The 24,670-nt window shown below is 32.9% G+C and overlaps 2 protein-coding genes across 2 annotated transcripts; both read right to left on the bottom strand.

Moving 5' to 3' along the window:
- Nucleotides 1-840: 840 nt before the first annotated feature.
- Nucleotides 841-9,120, bottom strand: LOC124538249. Its single transcript, XM_047115239.1, has 7 exons — nt 8,845-9,120; nt 4,989-8,634; nt 4,243-4,434; nt 3,604-3,723; nt 2,321-2,578; nt 1,549-1,737; nt 841-1,041 (listed from the first exon to the last, which is right to left on the bottom strand). Exons 1-7 carry the CDS (start codon nt 8,967-8,969, stop codon nt 964-966), a joined length of 4,608 nt encoding a protein of 1,535 aa, XP_046971195.1. The 5' UTR covers nt 8,970-9,120; the 3' UTR covers nt 841-963.
- Nucleotides 9,121-11,813: 2,693 nt separating this feature from the next.
- LOC124538559 (dihydrolipoyllysine-residue succinyltransferase component of 2-oxoglutarate dehydrogenase complex, mitochondrial-like) lies at nt 11,814-19,244 on the bottom strand. The gene is made up of 8 exons (XM_047115648.1): nt 19,039-19,244; nt 17,716-17,878; nt 16,948-17,199; nt 16,458-16,618; nt 15,866-16,024; nt 15,304-15,437; nt 12,832-12,989; nt 11,814-12,105 (listed from the first exon to the last, which is right to left on the bottom strand). Exons 1-8 carry the CDS (start codon nt 19,242-19,244, stop codon nt 11,971-11,973), a joined length of 1,368 nt encoding a protein of 455 aa, XP_046971604.1. The 3' UTR covers nt 11,814-11,970.
- Between the last annotated feature and the right edge of the window lie 5,426 nt (nt 19,245-24,670).

The following is a 24,670-nucleotide window of genomic DNA, read 5'->3' as shown; positions in this document are numbered from 1 at the left end:
ACTTTGATTTTATTAGGAAATATACACCTCCTAAATTTGATTTAGTGATAAGTCTTAAGTTATCTTAGTTTGTAGGACATTGTGCAAGCCTGTCTGAGTATTGTGCACCTATTCATCGTATATTCTGCCGCTATACAGCAATAAAATAACAACTATTTTTGTATTCCAATTTGAACAGAGGCAATGTACTGGCCAGGGACATCTTACTTCCCAAGGTCGGTGGCGCATGAGCGATGTAAAAGACGATTTCTTTTTTATAGAGCCAATAGCTACATGTGATAATGGCTACTTATCATCAGAAGGGATTTGTCTTTCCGTCTGTCTATTTTATTTAAAAAAAATATTACACGACAACGAATATACGACGCACTTAAAAATAATAAAATAAAACTCAAAGATATAGTATTTGTTGTTGTGTATGTTGTTGCCATATACGGTTTAGTTTAAAAATAATTTGTATCCACTGTTTGGACATTTTTTAATATAGTCCTCTATTGACTGCCTCGTTCGTTTTTGGATAGTATCTAAGGCCGTACATAGTAGTTCTCAGTGGCAACACAGTGGTGGTAAAGTGGCTGTATTGGCTGGCACAACCTTTACTCAGAAAGCATAGAGCTGTTGCGTTTGTGTTTATGCGTTTTCTTAACAGATGTACACTTTTATAGTCTAATTGGATGACTGTACACATACACACACATGTCCTAAATATATACTAAGCAGAGAATGCTCAATGTGGGCGAAATTGGTCAAGAGCTTATCAATTTATGTTCATTATTCTTATTATCTGAACATAATATATTATCCATTCTTATTTTGGCTTCAAATAAACACAAAAACAAATAAAATTAATAACCCATTTAAACTCTTTTATTTTAAGTATATACACTGTTAAGGCTAAAAAATTAATGAATATATGTAACTACAAAACAAAATGGTGCGTAATCTACACAAATTGGTAGAAAATTAAAGTATCATTTCTTGTAATATACAAAGTGGTATTTTCCATATGTACAAACTTCTGTCTTTGTAGCCGGCAATTATCTGTAATAAAAAAGATTATTAAAATAAACATGTAAGTTTGTTGCTTAAAAAGTATAAATGATTTACTATATTATACAATGAAGTAGTAATCGTACATAAACAGTTTTGCGAAACAGGTAGGCGTAATTTATAAACTCTTAATTACTACTCTTTGTTTTTTTTTTAATATTCCGTTAATATAATAAACTAGCTGTGCCCTTGTACGTTGTTACGCGTTTGAATTTTAGAAAAAAAAAAAAAAAATTATTGTAGCCTTACTCCTTACTATATCAGTTATCTGCCAGTGAAAGTCTTGTAAAAATCCAGCCGTTTCAGAGATTAGCCGGAACAAACAAACAGACAGACAGACAAAAATTGTAATTTGTTATATGTACCGTGTATACATATATATGCATTGAGTCAAAAGGGCTTCAGTTAGTTTATTATTATTACAATATAAAAACACCCCCCCCCCCTCCTCACACCAGAGAAATGGGATAAAGATGAGAAATCTGATTTGAGGCTTACCTTACTGCCAACTACAGCAAGCGACAGGAGCATTAAGCTGGGCCCTCGTATTTGTGCGAAGGGCTGTCCTTCGCCCTCGCGGTACACATACACGCAGCCGTCGTAGCAGCCCGCGAATAGGAGGCCGCCTGTCGCACGCAAGCACACGGCGCCCTTGCCGCCCTCGTGAGTACCGACATGGCCGCCACTCTATTGGTGAAATTATTAGAAAAATATATCATTTTACTAACATAGAATTATTCTTGAAAGAGACTCAGTTTTCATATCTGATGTTTAATAATAATTAAAAGAAGGATTTATTGTTATGTATAATTAAACAATGTGTATAAAAATACTAATAACGTCGGCAAAACAATCTATAAACAAATTTATATATTTATATATTGCATTACAGTTAAGGTTCTTGAAAAGCTAAGCTAAGATTTTTGTTCATGTGGTACCAATTAGGGAAGTCTTAAATGTATAATATACATTGTATGTCATTACTGGCCCCTCGCACTTCAAAGAACAACAAAAAAGCTATCGATTGTAAAACTATCATATATGTATCAGCCGTGAAACATATATATGCGCGCCTTGGAGATAAAACCTTGCCTTGTCTATGCATTGATGATAAACCTATACACCGTTATGGCCTTAGTCTATTTCTATATTTATTATTAAGAATAAAATTATTTACTGATTTTCTATAATCAATAATTCTCTTAATTCCATAAGTTACGATAATTTACATCTACAGTGTTCTGACATGGATAAATATGATGGAACTTACCGTATAATCAAATACATGTATCTGATGACTGCTGGTCCCACAATAAACTTTTCCATCTTCATAGAGCAAGCTGTAGACGGTCATTTTGGGCCCGTCCAGCGTTCTCAGCAGCAGGCCAGTTTGCGCATCCTTTATTGTTACATTTTCAGATCTTGCCGCAACCAGAAGTACCTTACGCGGACCTTCCTTCATCGCTCTTAAGGCCAATATTGATTGGTCCGAGAACTTCACTGAGCTCACCGGTATAAGCATATTGTTCTGTAATTAAAATTACCAATTGAAATTACCAATATTATCTTTTTCTTTTTTTTTATGATATAGTTTGGTAGACGAGCATATGAGCCACCTGATGGTAAGTGGTCACCATCATCCATAGACAATGACGCTGTAAGAAATATTACAATGCCTTACATCGTCAATGTGCCACCAGCCTTGGGAACTAAGATGTCATGTCCCTTGTGCCTGTAGTTACACTGGCTCACTCACCCCTCAAACCGGAGCACAACAATACTGAGTACTGTTATTTGGCGGTAGAATAACTGATGAGTAGGTGGTACCTACCCAGACGGGCTTGCACAAAAAGCCTTACCACCAAGTGATAGGGCTTTGTGCAAGCCCGATATGTATAAGGTGTTCCTTATTTAAATGGTTTTTTTTATTCTATATGTAGGCGGACGGGCAAGTGGCCTCAATTGAACATAGACATTAGCGCCGTAAAAAAATTAACCAATCCTTAACATCGCTAATGTGCCACCGACCTTGGTACTTAAGATGTGCCTTTCCTGTGCCTGTAGTTATACTAGCTTACTCACGCTTAAAACCGTAATACAACAATACTGAGTATTGTTGTATTACTGAGTTAGCCAATCTAAGGGGCAAATTGGCTAAATAGCCACTGAATACTACTGCTATTAATAGCCTAATCTTTGGCTCACAAGAACTGGTTATTTGTAAAATTTCACTCGATATATAGATAGCATTGTAGCGAAAAAAAGCATTTACGCACATACACAATTTTGTTATTTGTAATATTTCTTTAAATTGATTAATTTAAAAATTCCACAACGCACTGCGTCTTCTGGTAACTAACTAAAAACTAAACTTCTGGTAACTAACTAAAAACTAAACTATATAAACATTGTGTACATAGTACACAATGTTTATATAGTTTGTACTTAAAAGTTTATATTACTAATTAAATTATGGTGATGAAATTGACTAATTAGTTGAAAATTATACAAATGTCTTTTGATAGTGTATAGCTTTCAAGAAATAATACTTACTTTGCACTCAAACTGCAGCACAAAACCAGTTCTTGTTCCAACAAACACTGTATCCCACGCCCGATCCATTGTTTGAATTGGGCTTAAGACATTGCACTCAGGTCCCTTTTCTAGACCAGTCTGAAAAAAAAATTTTATTCGTTATGTCACAATATATGAAAATTATTAAGACTCATGTGTTATTTTACCGAAAAATTTAATAAATTCATAATCTGCAAGTTTTCCACATTGAAATAAGAAAAAATGTAGACATTTCAAGGAAAATGTTTTGTTTTTTTTAAGTGCTATAAAATAATTAGCCTATTTTCCTTATTGATATCTCCTAGTAAGTTAAAAACATTTAAAAAAAAAAAGACTTTACCCTCGCAATGGGTAGAAATGGCCTGTGATATTATGATTTGAAAGTCAAGTTCTTTACCTTTTTTATAATTGGTATTAAACAAAAATCGCTTAGGGCTTTTCGATGTCAATAATTTCTTGCAAAAGCAACACAGTTTTATAGATTTCATTTTGTCTTATATGTGTTCTTTCAGTGTAGCTTATATAATATTTTGTAAAATATCATGCTTTTAATATATAAATTAATATTTTAATATAATATATATTAAATGAAAAAAAAAATGTAGTTGCTGATTGTACCTCAAGGTCGTAGTAACGTATTCTGGAATCCAAGGAACCTGTATACACGGTGGTTCCATATTTCTCCTTAACAATGGTCAGACACGTCACTGCAAGATTCGATCCTCGCAAAGTCGTTATAAGTTGACCCTCATGGTTAAAATAGTAAACATTACCATCCAGACTTGCAGCCAAGAAATTGTTTTCAACGCACTGCAAAAAATATTTAATTCGTGTTAAAAGACATAGTAGCTTTGAATTTAGAATTTTTAATGTACATAAGTTACTTTTAGTGAAATAGAATAGACTCAAGGTTAAGTGTTCAAATTGGGGCAAACGTTTTAAGTTCGACATCATATATATATGGAGAAAATTAAAAAAAAAATACAGACTATATTTCTTTCTAAAGGTCAAAGCGTAACAAACTGATAGAGTTACATGTACAGTACGACACAAATTATATGTAGTATCGGTAAAATTCGTAAAACCGGTAACGGTACGCTATCCCAAATTATCATATTCTCATGTGAATATTATCTTTACACAAACGTAATAACTTGTAATATTATATGATCTAATATATTCGTCGATTTACATGTACTTGCTTTCTCGGGTTGAACGGACCCCAAAAATCTATAGCGAGCTAAAGAATGAGCGTCGAATGGCGCGATAGAAAGCTATTTCTAATGATTGTATAAATCGGCAGTAATCGGTTTTATTGAATTTGCCTTGGTTTATTTCGAATATGGTATTAAAATAAAACCTACCTCAATTGCAAGAACAGCATCGCCGTTGCCCGTTACGATGACGGAGTCACGACGTAGATTCTCATCAGCTGAATAATCATACATTTTGCATTCCCCTCCTTGACACATGGCAGGCGTCGTGACATCCTCCATTGATGACTGACTATTATCTAATATGATTTCTTCACTGATTGGCACTGATACATTTTCAACTATTTCTTTATCATCCATGCATTTCACTTCACAGTTATCACCAACAACGATGTCTTCAGACACATCTAACATATCAATCTGTATATGATTTACAACTGATTCTTCAACAATATTATCTTCCAGATGAACTATCTCCCTTTGATCGATCTCTTTAAACAAATCCTCATTGATAATTTCATACGAAATTTCAGGTTCTGAATGTTGTGGTTGTTTAAGGTACTGACTGACGTCAGTCCGTACTAAAACTACAGAACATTCCTTCATTTCAATTCTGGGCATGTGAGATTTTACGCTTTTAGGCCTTCCAACCTTTTTAGACCTGGCTGTTTGCCGTGTTTTATGTGTCTTACTTCTAGCTGTTTGCGGAACTTCTAGATCATCTAAAGATATGATGTCTTCCAAAGGCCTGTCATCTGTAATAATTTGTTCTATCAGAGATATGTTCGGTGATTTAGCCTTTTTATTTTTTCTTTTACCTACTGTTGTTGGACTCTCCGAATGGACAGAATCTTGGTAAGATGTTTTACGGCGTCTATTTCTTTTTTCAACCTTTGGAGTGTCAATTTGATCCTCTTCCACAGTCTCTAGTGCTATTTGTTCAAGTTCTTCAACAGGAATATTTGTAAAGTCTTCTACTATTGAATCTTCTGCTAAGACTTCATCTGTTGTACAAATTTCTTCACCATCAAAGTGGTCTACGTTTAATACTGTCATGCCCAATGTTTGCAAAGATTTTGTACTAGAATCTTTGGTTTCGATTGAATTATATAGTTTAAATTTTTCTTGTAGCAAAACTTGTATTTCTAAATCAATTTCTTTCATTCTTTCAAATGCATCAGTTGCTTTAATTCCAGATCTCTCAGGAACTATGAAATCGGTTTGTATTGCTTTAACAGCAAATTTTTTAGTATCTGTTTGAGTTTCTTTTGCATGTAGCTTCTTAATAACCTGTACAGCAACATGTCTTTTAATTGGTTGGCGCGGAATTGGTCCCTTTGTTTTAGCACCATTTTCAATGTTAACTTTAGGCACGACTGGAGTATGAGCTGTGTTTCTATGAGCATGATGAACATTAACTTTCCGTGGCTGCTCAGTAAACATATCTATGGTCTTTAGTGTGGTTTTTGCCTCTCCTTTATTTAGAGCCTGACTGTTATTACATAAGTTGTTTTCATTTGGGCTTGTTGTTTGACTTGATGTTGAGTCCTTTCGGACTTTGCTATCCTTTTCATTTTTTTTCGGTGTTTCTTTTCGTTTAACATGTTTCTCTGTGTAGTTTTTATCATTCGGGCCGACCTTTTTGTTTTCTTTCATTGTAGTTTTATTTTCTTCTTTAGAAAAAAATAAATTAAATATTGACTTTGGAGTTTCACAATTATCTGACGTCTTTGAAGCACAATCGTTAACATTTATTATAATGTTTTTATTCAAGATTTGCTTATTTGATTCTGATTGACATGACTCACCTTTCTTTCGTTTTTCTTTACGGTGCGAAGGTCTCTGGTCTATTGACCTTTTGCGGGAATTGGAGGACATTGCAGATTTTAAAACAGGAGTGGGATGGTCTATGTTCTCATTTTCTTTAGTCATTTCTTTTGATTCGTGTTTAGGTTTTTCATTATTACTTTCATGTGCACAGCTAACTAGATGTATGTTATTTTCATGTACAGAGATATTATTGGAATTTCCTTGTTTGGATTGCAAATTGTCACTTCCTCTTAAGTCTTCAGACTCACAAGTTTTGTTTAATGTTTGCGTGAACTTAAACATATCTTGTAATTGACTGCTTACACCTTCAGTTAAGGAATCTAATTTTTTCTCTGGTGTTTTAGCTTCAGTTTCTGTTTTGATTGTGATTAAATTTGCATTGTATGAGTTTCTGACATTTGTTGGACTTGACATATCATCTTGTTCTATGAAATCAGGATCCACAGCGACATGATATTGTTTATCTAATTCAGCGAATGGATCATCTTCTTCAGAAATATGTTCAGTGCTTGTATCAAAAAGTTGTTGCATTTCTTCAGGCCTTTTTTCCTCATCAGTTGATTTATCAGATACAGATTGATTATAAAAATAATTATCTGAGGTTGTACACACTTCCTCGTTGACATTGTAACTTTTCCTTCTTGGCCGTCTCTCAAAAAGTGGTTTAGATTCTGTATATTGAACTTTATTATCTCCATAAGCTTTGTAATTACTATCATCACATTTGTCAATGTTTTCAGGCTGCATAAAATCAACATGCGGTAAATTATTCAGTTCATTCTTATTTTCCTGACCATAGTCCTCATAAGAAAATTCATTATTAGGATACTTGTTAAAGAAATGTTCATTTTGTTGAGGGTATGTATTATCATCTTCAACAACATCATAGTTTTGTCCATATTCAGCTATCTCTAACACTTTACTTAACTCAGCCAAAACAAGTGGCTTAATATCTTCAAGTAGTACAGTATCTTGAGGATCTAAAATACACTGCATTTGTTTCATAAATGTGTCTTCATATATTGTATTGTTATCATTTTGCATAAATTCAGCACTTGAACTACAGAGAGATTTTTCTGCTGCAGATCTCAAGTGTCTATTGAAACTATTTTGAGACTCGGTAATGAGACTGCTGATGGCATATTCAAATTTTGTTGAGGAATTTGGATTATCCATTAATTTGTGAATTTTTCCTTTGTCCATTTTGAATAGTTGATGCACAATTTTATTTTTAATTTTTGCACAATTTGATTTATCACTCGTCTTCTGCTTTTGATATTTTTTTTTAATTGGGGGGTCTTGTTGGTTGCTTATTGTAGTATTTGTTTTTTCTCCTTGTCTTTGATTCATTTCAACATTACCACTTGCTTCATTATTGTCGAAATTTTCAGATGAATGTGGTTGCTCATTACGATTCAGCAATCTCTTTCTAATTAAATCAACCGTATCAACGACTGACCTACTAAATGTGTGGGAATTATCAATAGCTGAAAAAAAATTAGTAGGGTTGCTGCCATAGTGGTCAGATGCAGGAGGACGATGGCCTGTATACTCTGCAGAAAGCTTGGTAATTTCGCTGGATTCTGTAACTTGATTTTTAATATTGGCTTGCTGCAAATTACTTTCTGCTGGCCAGGAAGTTGTTAACGGTTGAACAAAGGAGTCTCTCATATGGTGAATTTGACGATGATCCACATCTCCCATACTATTTATATGAAAATTATCAACATGTATATCTTTATAGAAGGGTGAAGTTTCTTTGAATGTACTTTTTTGATTATCATTATTATGTCTTCCTTGTTGTAGCATTGGTAAAATCTGCCTCTCACCATGTTGATGTGATCTGTGATATCCACTACTGCGTCTGGACCTGTGCCATTCTGTGTGTTCGGAGGAACTTCGATCAGATTTCTCTGAGCGAGAAAGGAATTGTGGTCGCATTGACCTTGAACCCGGTGGCGGGAATCTGAAATATTTCCAATAACCTTCATGTTTAAACTTTATTTATGTAACAATAAAGCATGTATAAATTTCGTCTGAATTTTGTTTGTTACAAAATAAACCTTAGGAGGTACTTCATATTTTTTTAAATTGAAGGTAAGCAGTTTACTGTGTATAACATTGAAGGAGCTAACAATCATTAATATTGTACAAAATATAATTCATAACATAGTACCTTGGTGGATCCAGTAAGCCATAACTCCTTGAGGATCTAAAATGCGGATTGCCGCCGTTCCGAGGCCTATAATGTCTCGGATTTTCGTTGCGCCATCCGCCTATACCATTATGACCTCGTCGCATGATGTCACTATTACTTCATAATACAGCACAATTATATTAATTATATAAATAGTTTTTCACTTTTAGTATATACAATATTTATTTCTAATGTTTTTACTAAATCTCATTGCTACAAAACAAACAAGTTAGATCAATTTACTTTTGTACTCTGTTTGACGTTTGAACAGATAAATAAAGTAAATGTCAAAACATTAAACGTAATTAATGTATATAATTATATTTTAATAATTGTATCTAAAATAAATAGATTCACTTTATAAATATATGAAACAAAAAAATCATAGATTTATAACATCAATAACAAAGAATTCTGAGAGTGGAACGTATTTATTTCACATAAATTTTAAATTTTTGTTGTTTAAAAAACCAAAATAAAATACGTTTATTTTGTATTAATAAAACAATATAAAATATTAATTTATTTATTATGAATAAACAGTTTTAGAAGTAGGCTAATCTTATGTTTTGTATTCCGGCTCGTTTCACGGACAGTGAGTAATGACAGATGACCAAAGAGTAAAGAAGAAGTGAAACCGATATTCATACTATCATATACTCTTTGCATAGTACTTTTAAGTTACATTAACATAATATATTGGTAATGATAAGAAGTTGAACTAGCTCATGATTCATTACAGAGTACATACTTTTACACATACCATATGTGAATTTGAGATAATTGACTATCCATATTAAAGTATAGAGCATAATATAACCATTAAGTTTTATTAAATATATCTTGATTAAAAAATTTAAGTTTGCATTTTTTTTACTTACAGCTTGGTTGTTATGTTTACGTTAACAGCGTATCATCCGGGGTATATTTGCATTCTGGATTACTATTTTTTTTAACAAAAACGATAAAGGTATCATTAAGTGATATTAGTTGGTTTAAAAAAATAGCTCAATTTTTTTTTCCGTTTTTATGGTTTATTACCTTGTGATCTCATTAAAAATGTCATATATCCCACACAGATCTGATTTGGGTTATTAAATTATCTTACGGATTATCCATTCTTGCGAAATTGCTGTTCTTAGTGCTGCTACTGTTGTATGCAGACGATTTCTCGCGTATACAGCTTTATTTAAACTGCCCCAAATATGCTTAATGGGATTTAGATACGGGATGGATGCTGTTCAATTCATATTACATATCCTAACCTCTACGCAATATTGAAGAACGTGTGCATGCGTGCGCTTCTAAAAACTCTGTTATATCAGTATCGAAATATACTTTATTCAGGTAGGCTTTTATGAACATTTTTGAATCGTCATTTAACAACTATATTCAGTGAAGATATCACCGATTGTAGTAACTCAGTAGTTACTCTTTTTATATTTATAGGCATTGTGCTGCCATAACGAACCATGTCGATGAACACAAGTTCCGGTTGCTCAGTCATCAAAATACTACCCATACAAGTACCGCCTCGAAAGAGGAACACGCTCGTTAATGTAGCTTTAAGCAAAGCTCTACTCACCATGACGACGATATATTTTTCTGCGATTGATGGCACTATTTCAATGCGTTTTACGCCTATCCGTGAACAATATGAAGGCACATTGCTTTTCAATTCAAATAAGATGTCTTACTCGCAAACCTTAAACGAGCTTATTCTTGAGCTGCGGATATCTTTGTAACATTTACTGGTCTGAGGTGATTGCCGTTTCCTTAAGCCTCCTTCTTATTGATCGTATGCATTTAATCAACTGTCTTTTGATGTTTACTGATGTGAAGAAAGTTGAAACAATAAATCGGTCGTCACAGACACATCACAGTCCATTTTTGCAAGGATTTACAAATAAACAATACAAACCTTTTCTAGAAACTGTACACTAAATTATTAATTTACATTGATCCAAACCTGATGCCAATATGGTTATTGGTAACAATAATTTTGGATTTTTTGTTTATCATTAATCTAACTACACGCGAATTTGAGACAAAGCATTTCCCGGCTATAAATTTAATTTTTAATGTCGTTGTATTTTATTTTTTTCTTTAATGGTAATAACTCGATATTTTTATTTACTCACTCCTGAACTTTGACGAAGTCTATGAGTATCTCAAAAGGAAAATCTCTACCTTTTGTCCATAGCCCTGCTACCGACCAAACCAGGTAATACTCAATGCTTACACCTTATTTACCTTACCTTATACCTTATTTTCAGTGGCAGGGCTAAACAAACATTTTAAGGGAGCAAGATATGTTTTGGCGTATAAAGGCTAATATGTTCGTTCTATTATCAGCATTATTTAAAAAAAATGTAAACCCTCACTTTCAAGGAAAAGAACAACCACATTTATACACTATACGTTTGGAGATATTATCGTTATTAGTGTTTCGGTTTGAAGTGTGAGCCAGTTTAACTACAAGTAAAAGGCACATAACATCTTACTTCCCAAGGTCCCAATAATAATCACTTACTATCATGTGACCCATGTACTCGTCCGCCAACCCATATAGCATTAAACTATTGTGATCTGTGGAAATGTACATGTATCAAAAAGGCCTCATATAAATGAATCTTATGATTTTCAAATTCGAGTTTAGTTCTTTCCCATTATGTCAAACTGCTGTCAGTTTAAGCTTCGTGATTAGATGATAGAGTGTACCTTGATATTCGTGTTCTAAACCTAATTGTATTTTTCAGTTAACTAATAGCTAGTCCTTAAGTTTGACTTCTGTGGTAGTCGTGTGGTGTGTTGTGATTCATTCAGAAAGACAATAGCCAAAATCTTTACGAATGAAAAGGAAAGGAAATGAAAACAAATTTATATTTTTAGGGTTTATTTATTTATGCTATATAACTTATTTGTAAATTGTATTAAATACGCTTTACTTCGCATTAAACAGAGTTGTGCGTTACACAGTTTTACGTTGTACAAATTGTATGAATATGTATTTATAGCCGCAATAGGTAATTCCTATGTATTTAAATTCAAAAAATATTTATTATCTGTGTTGAACAATACCATTTATGACACCGGCTTATTTTTTTAAATTCCCGCTAAAATTGACGTAGGATCTTCGACACCCGATTTAACTTTTCGTAAAAAAAGAACGGCCTCGCGTCCATCGATTAGTCTGTGGTCGTACGATAGTGCCAAATACATCATTGGTCTTATTTCTACCTGTAAAATTTTATGAAAATCTATTTAAACTCGATATTTTAAAATAATTATTAAAATCTATATATTATAATCTACATAATATTTATACAATTTGATAGGGCGTAAGTTTTTATTTTAAAGATAATATTAAATATTATGTGACCGTTTAAGTATGTGTAGGGGTGTTCCACAAGGTTTCCCACAAAAGGTTACTCTACGTCTATTAGCTATTTCTACAATAATAGCAGTGCATTTAAATGCGAGGGGCGGGAACGAACGAAGTGAACTCGAAAATCGAATTCAACTCTTACAACTGATAGGTCAGAAGACGTGAGGGCGTATCTCGTGTCTCAGCTCTGTTAGTTTACAGCTTACAGCGGTAAAGAGGGAATACTTGGTACATAATCTATATTAATATAATATGAATATTCTGCTACTAATATCTTTAAAAGTTAAAGTATTCTTTATGAAGTCTAGTAAAAGTTACTTCGATTCGTTTATGACATCTGCAATTGTGTTCGCGTTTGTGTGTTATTAACGTCAAATTGTGTCAAAAGGTCGTTCACCTTGAATAATCTGTCTTTATTTATTCAAATAACTATGCCCTTTAATTAAAACTACATATAACCGCTGCAATGTGTCGTAACGCGACAGACGGAGGAGGCGAGTCTCTTTATACCGTCGAGGCAATGGTCACGTTCACACGAACCATCGTTGCGTTAATAATCGTCGTACAATTTTTACTACCTTCCCCTGTACGGCGACGGGTCGCTGAACAATCGCGTGCATGCCCAGTATCGCAGACTGCGGCATGTTGATGATCGGCATCGAGAGCAGCGAACCGAACACGCCGCCGTTGCTGATCGTGAATGTACCGCCCTGCATGTCGCCCGGCGTCAGGCTGCCTGCAGGCGTTCACTTGCTGACACTTACTTGCATTGTAACCCGATTAAAAGGAAATACATTCAATCTATATAGAACTCATGCGACACAAGGTATTATTGTTAAAAACAAGGCTATAATATATATTATCAACAAAGCGTTTACCTAGTGTCTATTCATTTATCAACATCGTATAAGTAGATACATATGAAATTTTAATCAAAGAGTATACTGAGTAACTGTTGGATTATCTCAATATAACCTACTTTCTTAACTGTAAGTAAAAAAGGTAGCACTACACATGTGTAATCATCATTAAGATTCGCTATGGTGCCTAGATTAAAAAACTTTGGTCTATTTTTTTGCGAGTACTACTGCGAGTTTTATGCTGTCGAATGGCGGTATAATATGGATATACAAAGTGTTCGAATTATGATTTATAGCTGTGTTATTTCCAGGGATGGAACCATGTTTGATCCAAGGCCAAAGTTGCCACAATAAATTTCATCCAATGATTTTGCGTCATATACAAACAGACTGTAGAAACATTTTAATAAATAAAAATGAAACAGGAATATTCATACATTTATATTTAGACCATGTAACGTAAACCTGGGGCTGTTTTTTTAAACTTCAGAAAAACTTCTCAAGTAACTTATACAGATTAGCCCTCAATAACATATCTTGTAAGTAATGAACTGAACTATATCTTAAGAAAAACCATTTAATTGAACGTGATAGGGATTAATTCAGTTGTTTCATAAGTGCTTGAGACATTCCAACAAAGCATTCCAGACAGCATTTATCCGAGGATTAAAAATCATCCCTAAATCGTAGATATAACAAAATATCTAGATTCAGAAGTTATTAGAAGTTTCAAACGTTAATATAACTCTCATATCAACGGTTACAAAAATCCATTTTGGAACAGATTTAAATTTATCTTCACAGACTATGGCATATTTGTAACTTCAGAGAATACCAAATTTGTTCAAAAAGTTTTCATTAGCCTAAAATAGTCTTGCATCAAAGTGAAATACTCGTCAGGATATTTATTTTCCTTTATTTATGAAAAGGCTTTAGACGATCATTTTACTTCTGCTTAAAGAGTTCTTAAAAAAAACACAAAACTGAAGATTCGATGTCATTTTAGTGCTCAAATATTGGGGGGAAAACTTACACATGCATAGAAATGGGGTCGTTTATTTTCGTAATGTTCTAACAATGTGTGAAAATAGAAAATTGGCTACCCGAATAGGGTGCTATTTTTAGCAGCAGACATGTCACCCTGAAGGCATTCCTTTAAAAATTTTAAACTATGTTCCGTGCGAGCGTGTTTTTAAATTTGACAAAACTCCAGAAATAGAGGAACTTTTAAAGTTAGATTATTTTTTTTAAAAGAACGGATACGGTGTGACTTGACGCGTTATGCTAATATCATATCAAAGAAAGCAAAAACATTTCTTTTTCTTAAAGCATAGTTAACAGTTTTTATTTATTAAATTGTAAGAAATAATGTATTTTTTATGTGGAATGTATCAAACGCGAAATTTGCTATACAAACCGATTGTTTCTTTTTTTATTTCTATGCACAAGCAAATGGATCGCAGTATAATTAACTAATTTAAGGTATAAGAAATATATTCCTTATTTTGTTAAGATTCTACTGCCGTACGATTCAACGTAGACGTAACGTAAAATTTAGTTTTTATTTGATTTGATTTCTAAAATTTTGGTAACGTAAATAGTATAATTAATATAAACATTAGAATCAAAATAAACCATCACCAACAAATTAAAACGTAGCAATCATCTTTTCGTACTACTAATAATTATTGTGTGTTTACGTAAATTCAAGTTACATTTTCGCTAAACATAATATATGTAGATGTTTTTTAAGATGACTTATAGTTTTTAATGTGCCTAAATATTTAAGATTAAGATAAGTCAAATATATTCAATTTACATTCTGATCGTGACTAGAAGTCTCAAAGGAGTCGAGTATTTATATGAGCTCTATATAGGTTTCATTACATTTTTAATGTTAGATAATCGAACGAAGATAAAATCAGTCAAATGTACCATATACAATATATAGATATATCTATTATATTATTAACGTGTGACACATATATTCATAATTATAAAATATTTATATATAGATATGATATACAGCTTTTAAACATCTGTACTATTAGTATAGTTATAAAATTAGATTTTTTTTAAATTAAGTAATTATAATCTTATCTGTAACAGGTTATTTTTTTTTCGAATCTGACATTTGATATAAATATGAATAAATACTTTTTAGAGGGAAAGTTATCAATACGAGTTTACCTTTTCTCGCTCTGGCCGCCAAATTATTTAAAGTTAGTTCAATCTGTGGGAAATCCATGGTTTGTACGTTGCGCACGACCGGCGTTACCAAGCCTCTTGGTGTTGCCACTGCTACTGATACGTCCACATAATCTCTAAAAAATATTAAACTAATTAACTTAATGGATATTAAAAGTAAATTAAAAAAACATTTAGTTAATATACTCAATTTTAAGTAGATTAAAAAAAAAGAAAGTTCATCAACTGCTATGTGTGACAACTAACAAAATTTAAATCAAACACTAATTATTACTATATTGTCAAAAAAAAATTCAATTAATAATATACTTTTAATTTTGTAACTGGTCGAAAGACGAAAGATCTTAGATCATTAATTCAATTAATACGATTTAGCTATTATTATCTATTTCTATTTAATATAAAATATATATTTCAAATATCGAATTAAAACGGAAACAGGGGGTTAGGGGGTTGGGGTGTCGTTAGGCCTAAGGGTGGGATAAGCGGCCGTGTAAAAGCCCTGTCCATCTTTCTAGAAGTAATAACATTACGCGCCCATTACCTGTAAACAATGTTATCCGCCATTATAACTGCGTTGATGACCGGTTGATCCATGAGAGCGTTGGCAGACGCTTTTAAAAACGGCGACATGAAGGATAACTTAACGCCATATTTCTTTGTAAACGCATCAAGATTCGCTTTCCGGAACGCCATCAGTTTGCTGAGAATTAGGAAAAAGCTTTGGGATTTGATTATTTCTTTTGTCAAGAGTTATGAATTCGATAAGCAGGCAATACTGATACTAATAATGTACATACACAACATTTTAATGTAAGGAAACCTTCGTCGGTTTTCAAATTTATTCCTTTACCGAGTTTTAAGCTCGTAATACCTTTTGAATCTAAACACCAAATCATTGCGACGTAATATGTCATGCTCGATCGGTGAAGCAGATTATCGCTCATACTGAGTACACGAAAATAGATCTTAAGGTGACGAAACTTTTCTTACCCCGACTGTACATACTCAAGGATTGTAACTAAGAATAAAATATATTTTATATTCAATAAAACATTTTATTAACATCCTACATATCCTTGAAATTAATAATTAAGGAATATTTTACTAACTTTGTAAATGTCAATGATAAATACCTCATATCACATTCATTAAAAGTCGTCAGCATAGCGGTAGTGTTCTGAGCCTCCTTCAATCTCTCAGCGATGCGCTTGCGCATCCTGTTCATGGGCACTGAGAGTTCCGTTCGTGTACCAGATATCGTTTTAGTTGGATCGCCGATTTTTTGCGCTGCTACCTAAATGACAATATTTTGTTTTTTGTCTCGAATTCATGGAATAAGTAGTAGACTAAAATATAAGTTAAGGGAATATGTGTATATGCTATCAATGAATAAGGATCATGAAATTAACACTTTGTCTATCTCGTCTGTCGAATTTGTGACTGTCTTGATAATTCATAAACAATTGACATCGCAAAATCTTTCAAGGGAATTTGTAAGTCAATTTTCTCAATCTTGTAAATGTGTATGCGAAATTGGAATTTACGTTTATTTCTGGAAATACTTCACAAAATTACGAATCATGGACCAAAGAAGTGGATGAGATAAGACATCATACGACATACTGTCGGACCAGATGGTGCTGTGACTTTCTTCACGACCGCCGTTTGTACAGCGGGCTTAGCTGCCGCGGTTGGTGCAGTTGGTGCAGGTTTAGCTGCTGCAGGTGCTGCTGCGGGTGCTTTTGCAGGTGCGGGTGCAGGTGCGGGTGCAGGTGCGGGTGCAGGTGCGGGTGCAGGTGCGGGTGCAGGTGCTGCCGCAGGGGCTTTAGGAGGTGCTGCTGCTGCTTTGGCAGGTGCTACACCAGTGACATCAACCTAAATAATGTTTAATTACACAATTCAACTTATAACAAAATATAATATAAGAAAATTATGAATAGCAAATAATAATTTATCATATGTGTAACAGTATAGTACGACACAAATAAGATGTAGCATCGGAAAATGCAATGGAATGAAAATAAAACCGATTACTGCCGATTTATACAACCAATAGAAATAGCTCCCTATCGCGCCATTCGACGCTATTCGTCGCTATAGATTCTCGCGTCAGAAAAAGCAAGTGCATGTAAATCGATGCGTCAAATTGACGAATACATTAGGTCATATGATATTACAAGTTATTATGTTTGTGCAAAGGTCATATTCGCATGAGAAATAAATATTGATAATTTGGGATGGCGTACTTAATTCGGATCGACATTCGATCGTGATCGACATCGAAGCGACATCTAAGTTGTGTCGTACTATACTTAGTCTTTATAAAACCTGAGCGTTAACATAGATGAACAAAAAAATTAGCTATGCCTTTAAGTATAAGAGTATATTTACTTGAAACAGCACTTGCTGCGATTTCACCGACTGACCGTCTTTGACCATCATTTTGACGATCTTCCCGTTTCCGGGCGACATCACCGGAAGCGCTGTTTTGTCCGTTTCTATTTCCAGCACAACTTCGTCGATTGCTACCGCATCACCTTCTTTCTTTATTAATCTATGTAAAGCTTCATTTTTAAGTACGGAATCAGGTATACTCAATAATTTTTTTTTGGGCTATGGTTAATAGTTTTCGTCGATAAAATTTTCACATTAGTTATTTAAGAGACAATAATAATAGAGCAGAAATGCTCGTCTTGAAAGAGCAGTTAGTTTGTAATGTATTATTATATTAGCCCACTCATCAGTTATTCTACCGCCAAATAACAGTACTCAGTATTGTTGTGTTCCAGTTTGAAGGGTGAGTGAGCCAGTGTAACTACAGGCACAAGGGACATAACATCTCAGTTCCCAAGGTTGGTGGCACATTGACGATGTAAGGAGTAGTCAATATTTCTTACAGCGTCTTTGTCTATGGGTGATGGTGACCACTTACCATCAGGTGGCCCATATAGTCGTCCACCAACCTATACCATAAAAAAACATAAACTACTAACTATACAATAAAACAAGTTTTTGAACAAGTCATTAATGCGGTGAACTCATTAAAGTCTTATTATTTGTCAAGTTAACATAATTAATGATTGACTGTAATGTAATATAGACATAGGACATCTCATCAAATTACTCCGATCCCAATTTAAGTATCTAAAGCACTTGTGATATGGAAAATCAGAAGTGAAGGTATCACAAACACCTAGACCCGAGGCAATATAGAAAACTAATGAACTTTTTTTACATCGATTCGGCCGGGAATCGAACCCAGGACCTCGGAATGGCGTACCCATGTTAACCGTTGTAGACACAACTCGACTATGGAGGTCGTACCAATGTCAAAATCTTCAATCATTTTGAAGCAATGAAATGAAATGAAATTTTTATAGATACTTTAGAAATTTGTGTGTATAACAACAACAACAGCAGCCTGTAAATTCCCACTGCTGGGCTAAAGGCCTCCTCTCCCTGTTCGCTGTACCAATGCGGGTTGGTGGAATACACATGTGGCAGAATTTCTATGAAATTTGTCACATGCAGGTTTCCTCACGATGTTTTCCTTCACCGCTGAGCAGAAGATGAATTATAAAGACAAATTAAGCACATGAATCAGCGGTGCTTGTCTGGGTTTGAACCCGCAATCATCGGTTAAGATGCACGCGTTTTAACCACTGGGCCATCTCGACTCCTATTTTTGTGTGTACATTTAAATCTTATACTTACTTAACATCGCCGCTCGTTATCGAGTCTGGGAACGTCGGAGCCTTCACGTCTTCTACGGCGCGGAGTTTCGAACTCGTTTGGATGAACTGTCGTCTTAAACTCGGATGAGAGATTTCTAACTTTACAGTTCTCGTATGACTGTTTAATTGATGATATATTTGAGTATTATTAAAAATAGTGATGGTGGTTTGATTAAAAACAGTCATTGAATTGTGAAGTATGATATTATACAAAATTACCAAAAAATGAATTATGAAAACAAAAACTATTCTTTTAGGATGAGAAAAAGTTTCATTTAAAAGTAACAGAGAAGTTGCTCTTTTAGAGTATGTTGACAACAATATCAAAAAATAATTCTGATTCCAATTGAAAAACCGATAACTTTTATGATTTGGGATTTGAACTTTGGATCTTCGGTAATAAGCTAGTTACTAAACTAACGACGAAATTACGTTAATAATATTATTTTATAAGACTTACTGTGTTAGGCGAGTCAATATTTTTCTTTTTTGAAATGAAGTCAAGTATTGAATTAAGTTCCATTTTGATCTGCCTTGGAAAATCTACAAAAGTTTTTTTATAAAGAAAAACCATTTATATTTGCTATTAAATAATATTTCGTATTATTTGGTAAAGGATAAGTACATGATAAGTACGGGAGATTCCGTTATACTATTGAAATAATGTTAAAAAACAGTCAATTGATTTATAATTAATTCGACGTCAACGAGAAGAAAGGTAAGATTTATTTATTGTAAAAAAAAAGGTTAACTTGGTCAATTTACTTGGATTAATAACTATTATAAATTTATTTATTACTAACCGATCTCGTTACTTTACATCTAAACATATTATTATTATTATCAAGCATAAATATTCGGTTTACAGTTATTATCCATTTTAAACTTCATTAAAAAAATCATCGTTTCGTCTGTCAAGTTTGACAGATTTATTTTTATTTCTAGAATTTGCTGTTCAATGTTCTTAAAGCAGGTCCATTATAAAAACGAGTTAATATAAATTCTTGCTGTATTATTTTCAATGCAAAATTTCAATTGGCATGTATATTGAAATATATATTTTTTTGAAACATTTAATTACAATATTACATTTTAAGTTTATTATTTAAATTTTTAATATTTCAGCCTTTAACTACTCGTCAAAAGATGGCGCTATAAAGTTTTAGCTACTCAACACTAGAGTCTATTACAAATAGCTATTGTTTTTCTATTCGACACTAGATGTCAGGCTAATATTTTGTTTTTCTTTTGTACAATTTATCCAAATTGATAATTATTATTTATCAAACATTTTTGTATATGATCAATATATAGAATAAAATACGAATCGCACGTGAAATTTTAAAATATGCTGTTCTCTCGGCGCAAATAAAAGGCTTAATTGAAAATAATAAGGTTTAGATAAAAAAGAAAGTCGTTTGGTAACTATAACTCTTTTATTAATGTGTATTTAAATACATTTCTAGTTTTTAAATTCCTTATTAATTTTTGTATTAAGAAATACAATAAAAGTTAATTTTGCGATGTAAATAGTTTACAGTGTTTATAATCAAGTATTGTTTACATATATCTATAATAACAAAGGTGGGTCATTTATCACTCTGCTTACATTTGTATGTCACTAAAAATACACCCAGATAAGATGAGTTACTATTTTATGAAATATTTGTATTTCCTCGAAAAATATTTTTCAATGATTGCAATTAAATTATAGAATCTTATAAGTCATCCTTTGAAAGTATACTTTAAATGATCAAGTGAGTGTGTGGTTATTATATATAGCAACATTTATACTACACGGTCTCTTTGAGCGGGAACTTGGTTGTGTCCACTCAAGATGCCCTGATGCGACCTCCTTGGCTTTTACCTGCTAGGGCTGTCAATATATTCGTTACAGATAAAAAAAATCACCTCAACCACCTCAATCACATCAATTAAAGATTTAGTACAAAATAATTAATTAGCAATGGTAGAACTTATACGCTAACTCAAAGTGCTGATATATTATAACAATTAGAATTGTGGCCTTGACTTTTTTGACCTTTAATAAAAAATACTACATAATTATTTGAGTTATTTTACGTAACTCAAAATCAAAATATTATTTAAGTAGGCTCATAAAATCGCCAAGTTACAGTATTGAATTAAATGTAAATTACCAGCGCTAGATTCTGCCGAAAAGAATCGATAAGAAATAGTAGTTAATTTTTTCTTTACCACCATTTTAATGAGTATAGTATGTAGAATAATATAAATAGTAGAGTATATCTTTAAAGTAAAATTATTTCTTTATATATCTAGATAAATAACTAATAGAACAAATAAATTATACTTATTTAAAGGAAAAAAAAAACAAATATGTAATATTATTTATAGTAAGATAAAATGTATTTCATGTGATATGATACAAGTGACAGCCCTACGTTACCGAAGGCGGCTCCCCTACTAATTTGCTAAGATTCGTGCGGCCCGCATCTTTGATTAGGAATCTATTGCGACCCAGACGGGTCCCGCTACTGCGCATTTATCTACTCGAACGATTCCCTTACAATAATTATTATTATGAATACAAGAACTTTACTTGGGCCCTAAACCAATGTATACTGCGATTACACAAAAGTCCTAAGGACTAATTAATAGTTATGTAGTACAAGAAACAGAGAAATAGTCATATGTATAATTTATGATAGATAAATGCGAAGCTGAACAGATGAAATTTGGTAAGGAGATTACCTATTTGAGTCCCGTAGAAGGATATAGGCTAATTTTTTTATTCAATCCTCTAGGGGTTAAAAGGGGTTAACGGTTTGCGTACTATCAGTAAAATTTTACAGATTTCGCGAGCGGGAATTATTATGATTTAGAATCAATTCCTGGTTGCCAAAAAAAGGCCTATACGATAGAATCCATTACTACAAAACAAATATATTATATTGAGCTACAAATCTGGGAACTAAATATATTAATTCATAACGACTATGATTATATTCACAAGTGTAAGATGTTATATCTGACAAAAAAAATTATCATCTGAATCACATTGGCAGACCAAATTTAATCTTTATAAACGGTTACTGTACCTGGCACATTCTAGACCGAAGCAACTATAACTATATTATTAGACTAGAAATACCAAATTTTTATTTCCTTACCTTATATTTACCCACCATTTAAGGTTAAAGCTTATGTTAGGAGTGGGGCCGACAATAGCCCAAGAGGTTAGGATCGATCCCGTGACACTTTACATTGCTAGATGACTCAACCATTGCGCTATTGACGCTTATTAAAACAGAAGAACTAAGTGTAATTTCAGTAGCTATTAATATGTATACACATATCTACCCTAGCAAGAAATCCAGTTCTACTTTGAGATAAATCAATGTTCTACGAAGTCATATTATCAGATGTTGTGGTCACGGCTGGGACAGACGCCATAACATGCACTCTTAAGATGGGGAGACTAACGATAACGAGGAAGCCTTGAATAAATCATTACCAGGCCACGCGCTGGTAAGATAAAACAAAACATATAATCTGATATATTAATAGTGTAAGCTGATTTTTGTCCCAGTGACTAACTGCACCTAGAAGATCGCTTATGGTCTTATTTTGAAGAGCTCCAAATTCAAATTATAGAGGAGGAATTTAATAAATTGTTACGATTTAACTAATAAGTAATTTTAGGATGGAAAAAAGTTACTGGCCGGTAAGAGAGCGGTGCTGTGGTTGTTTAAAAAAAAACAAATGTAAAACGCGCGAACAGTTGTCGTCAGTACACAATGACATTAAATCAAAACAAAACCTGTCATATGGTTTGGAAATTCCTAAAAATCTGGCGAATAAATGCGACACTTCGCAAGACCCATTAATATTCTTCCTAAAATAACTTTTGAATCGGTTTAGATAGTTTTTTCCTAAACTTTAATTACACAGTACATCAATCGTACACTTCAGTTTAGGTAGGTATAACATGACAGGAAATAAATTAATATTAAGTGTACACTTTTTTATCATGATAAAAACCGCTAATGAGTAATATTCCTTATTTATCGATGTTTTTATTAGATATTTACATATTACAATAAGAGCATTTTTTTATAAATTGTCTTAATTGGTTTGATATCGTCATCGGTAGATACTAATACTTAATAAAGCTACTACTACTTTTCCGTACTTTTTTTCCGAAGTCTACTTTTTATAATAACCACGTGGATGAAGGTGAGCGGCGAATTGTACAGAAATGCATTTCGGCGATAGTATGCTTGCTATTACAACAAAATTAGTAACTGCCATATCTTTATAGTCTGGGCTACATACTACGTACTACTTCAAATAAAAATATATTTAAAATAACATAGCCCAAAAATCTACGGACGTGTAATCATATAGTTGCTTAATAATTTGAAGCAAAACTTTGTTACGCGGATGCGAAGTCAGCTTGGGTCGTTAGTCCTTGGTATAAAGTAATATGTAGCAAGGTCGGCAACTGGTGTACAAGTTGCAGTCTTAAGTTATTAATACTTTGGCCTGTTTAGATCACCGGAGCCTGGCTTACGGCGGACGCTAGCAAAGGATAGTGCTGTGTGGGTAGTTTGTTATTTTAGAAAAAAATACCAATGTAAAATTTCAACATAATTTTGCTATTGAAGCTGGTATTGCCAAATATATATTAGCTGTGGTTAATGTATACAACAAATTCAGCGCTTTATGCGTTATTTCTACGTTACATGTAAATAATAAATACAACTGAATGGTAAAAAAATCAGCATTCTACAGTAGTAAATAGGTAATAGCCATAACTCTCACGAGTTGACTAAGGTCCCTTTCTTTTTGTGAAAAGAATTTGATTTTTCAGAAATTTGACAGATCGTCAGAATTTCGACGGTGGGGAAAAGAAAACTGAGAAAGAAATATTTAATAGACATTAATTAATCAACCGAATTTCACTGGCATTTGTCTGGAATTGAATCTGGAATCTGCTATGTGTGTTCAACCGTCTCGGATGTTAGTAAAGTTTATTAATAAAAAAAAAAACACTTAGGAGTATAACAATTGTGACACTAACATCTGACGGCACCCTGTCTAAGATTCAATAGTAATTATAAAAATATGTACCTACATATACATTAATATAACAATTAAATTTTTCATTTATTAACGTTTTCAGCCAATCATTTATATGTACGATTTTATAAAAGTACAATAAAAAAACTATTCGCTAACTCTTATTCAACGATTAAATCTATTAACCACACATTAACTTGAAATTTAAAAGAATAATCGTAATATAATACAATTTTTGTATAATGGTTTTACAATTATAGTTCTCTGTACGAAATAAAGCTGGAGTTTCGTCGTCTCAGGTATGGAGCCAGTGTTTCAGCTTAAGCGCTTAAACTCGATCAACAACAACGCGTCCATTATACGAGTACAGCAGGGATGTGGAACTTGCATCTGAAATTATAAATTTAAATCGTTTTAAGAAAAATAAAATCAAAAAAGTGTATCGATATCACTTGTTGTCTTTCAGGCATAATATATTCGATATAATTTTATTAAATTGTTATGACTATACCAACAGGTATTAATAATAGTTTTGTATCGATTGTATC

Source organism: Vanessa cardui, chromosome 20 (genome assembly GCF_905220365.1).
Source record: "Vanessa cardui chromosome 20, ilVanCard2.1, whole genome shotgun sequence".
Lineage (NCBI taxonomy): Eukaryota > Metazoa > Arthropoda > Insecta > Lepidoptera > Nymphalidae > Vanessa > Vanessa cardui.
This window is presented reverse-complemented; position numbering and strand designations above follow the sequence as displayed.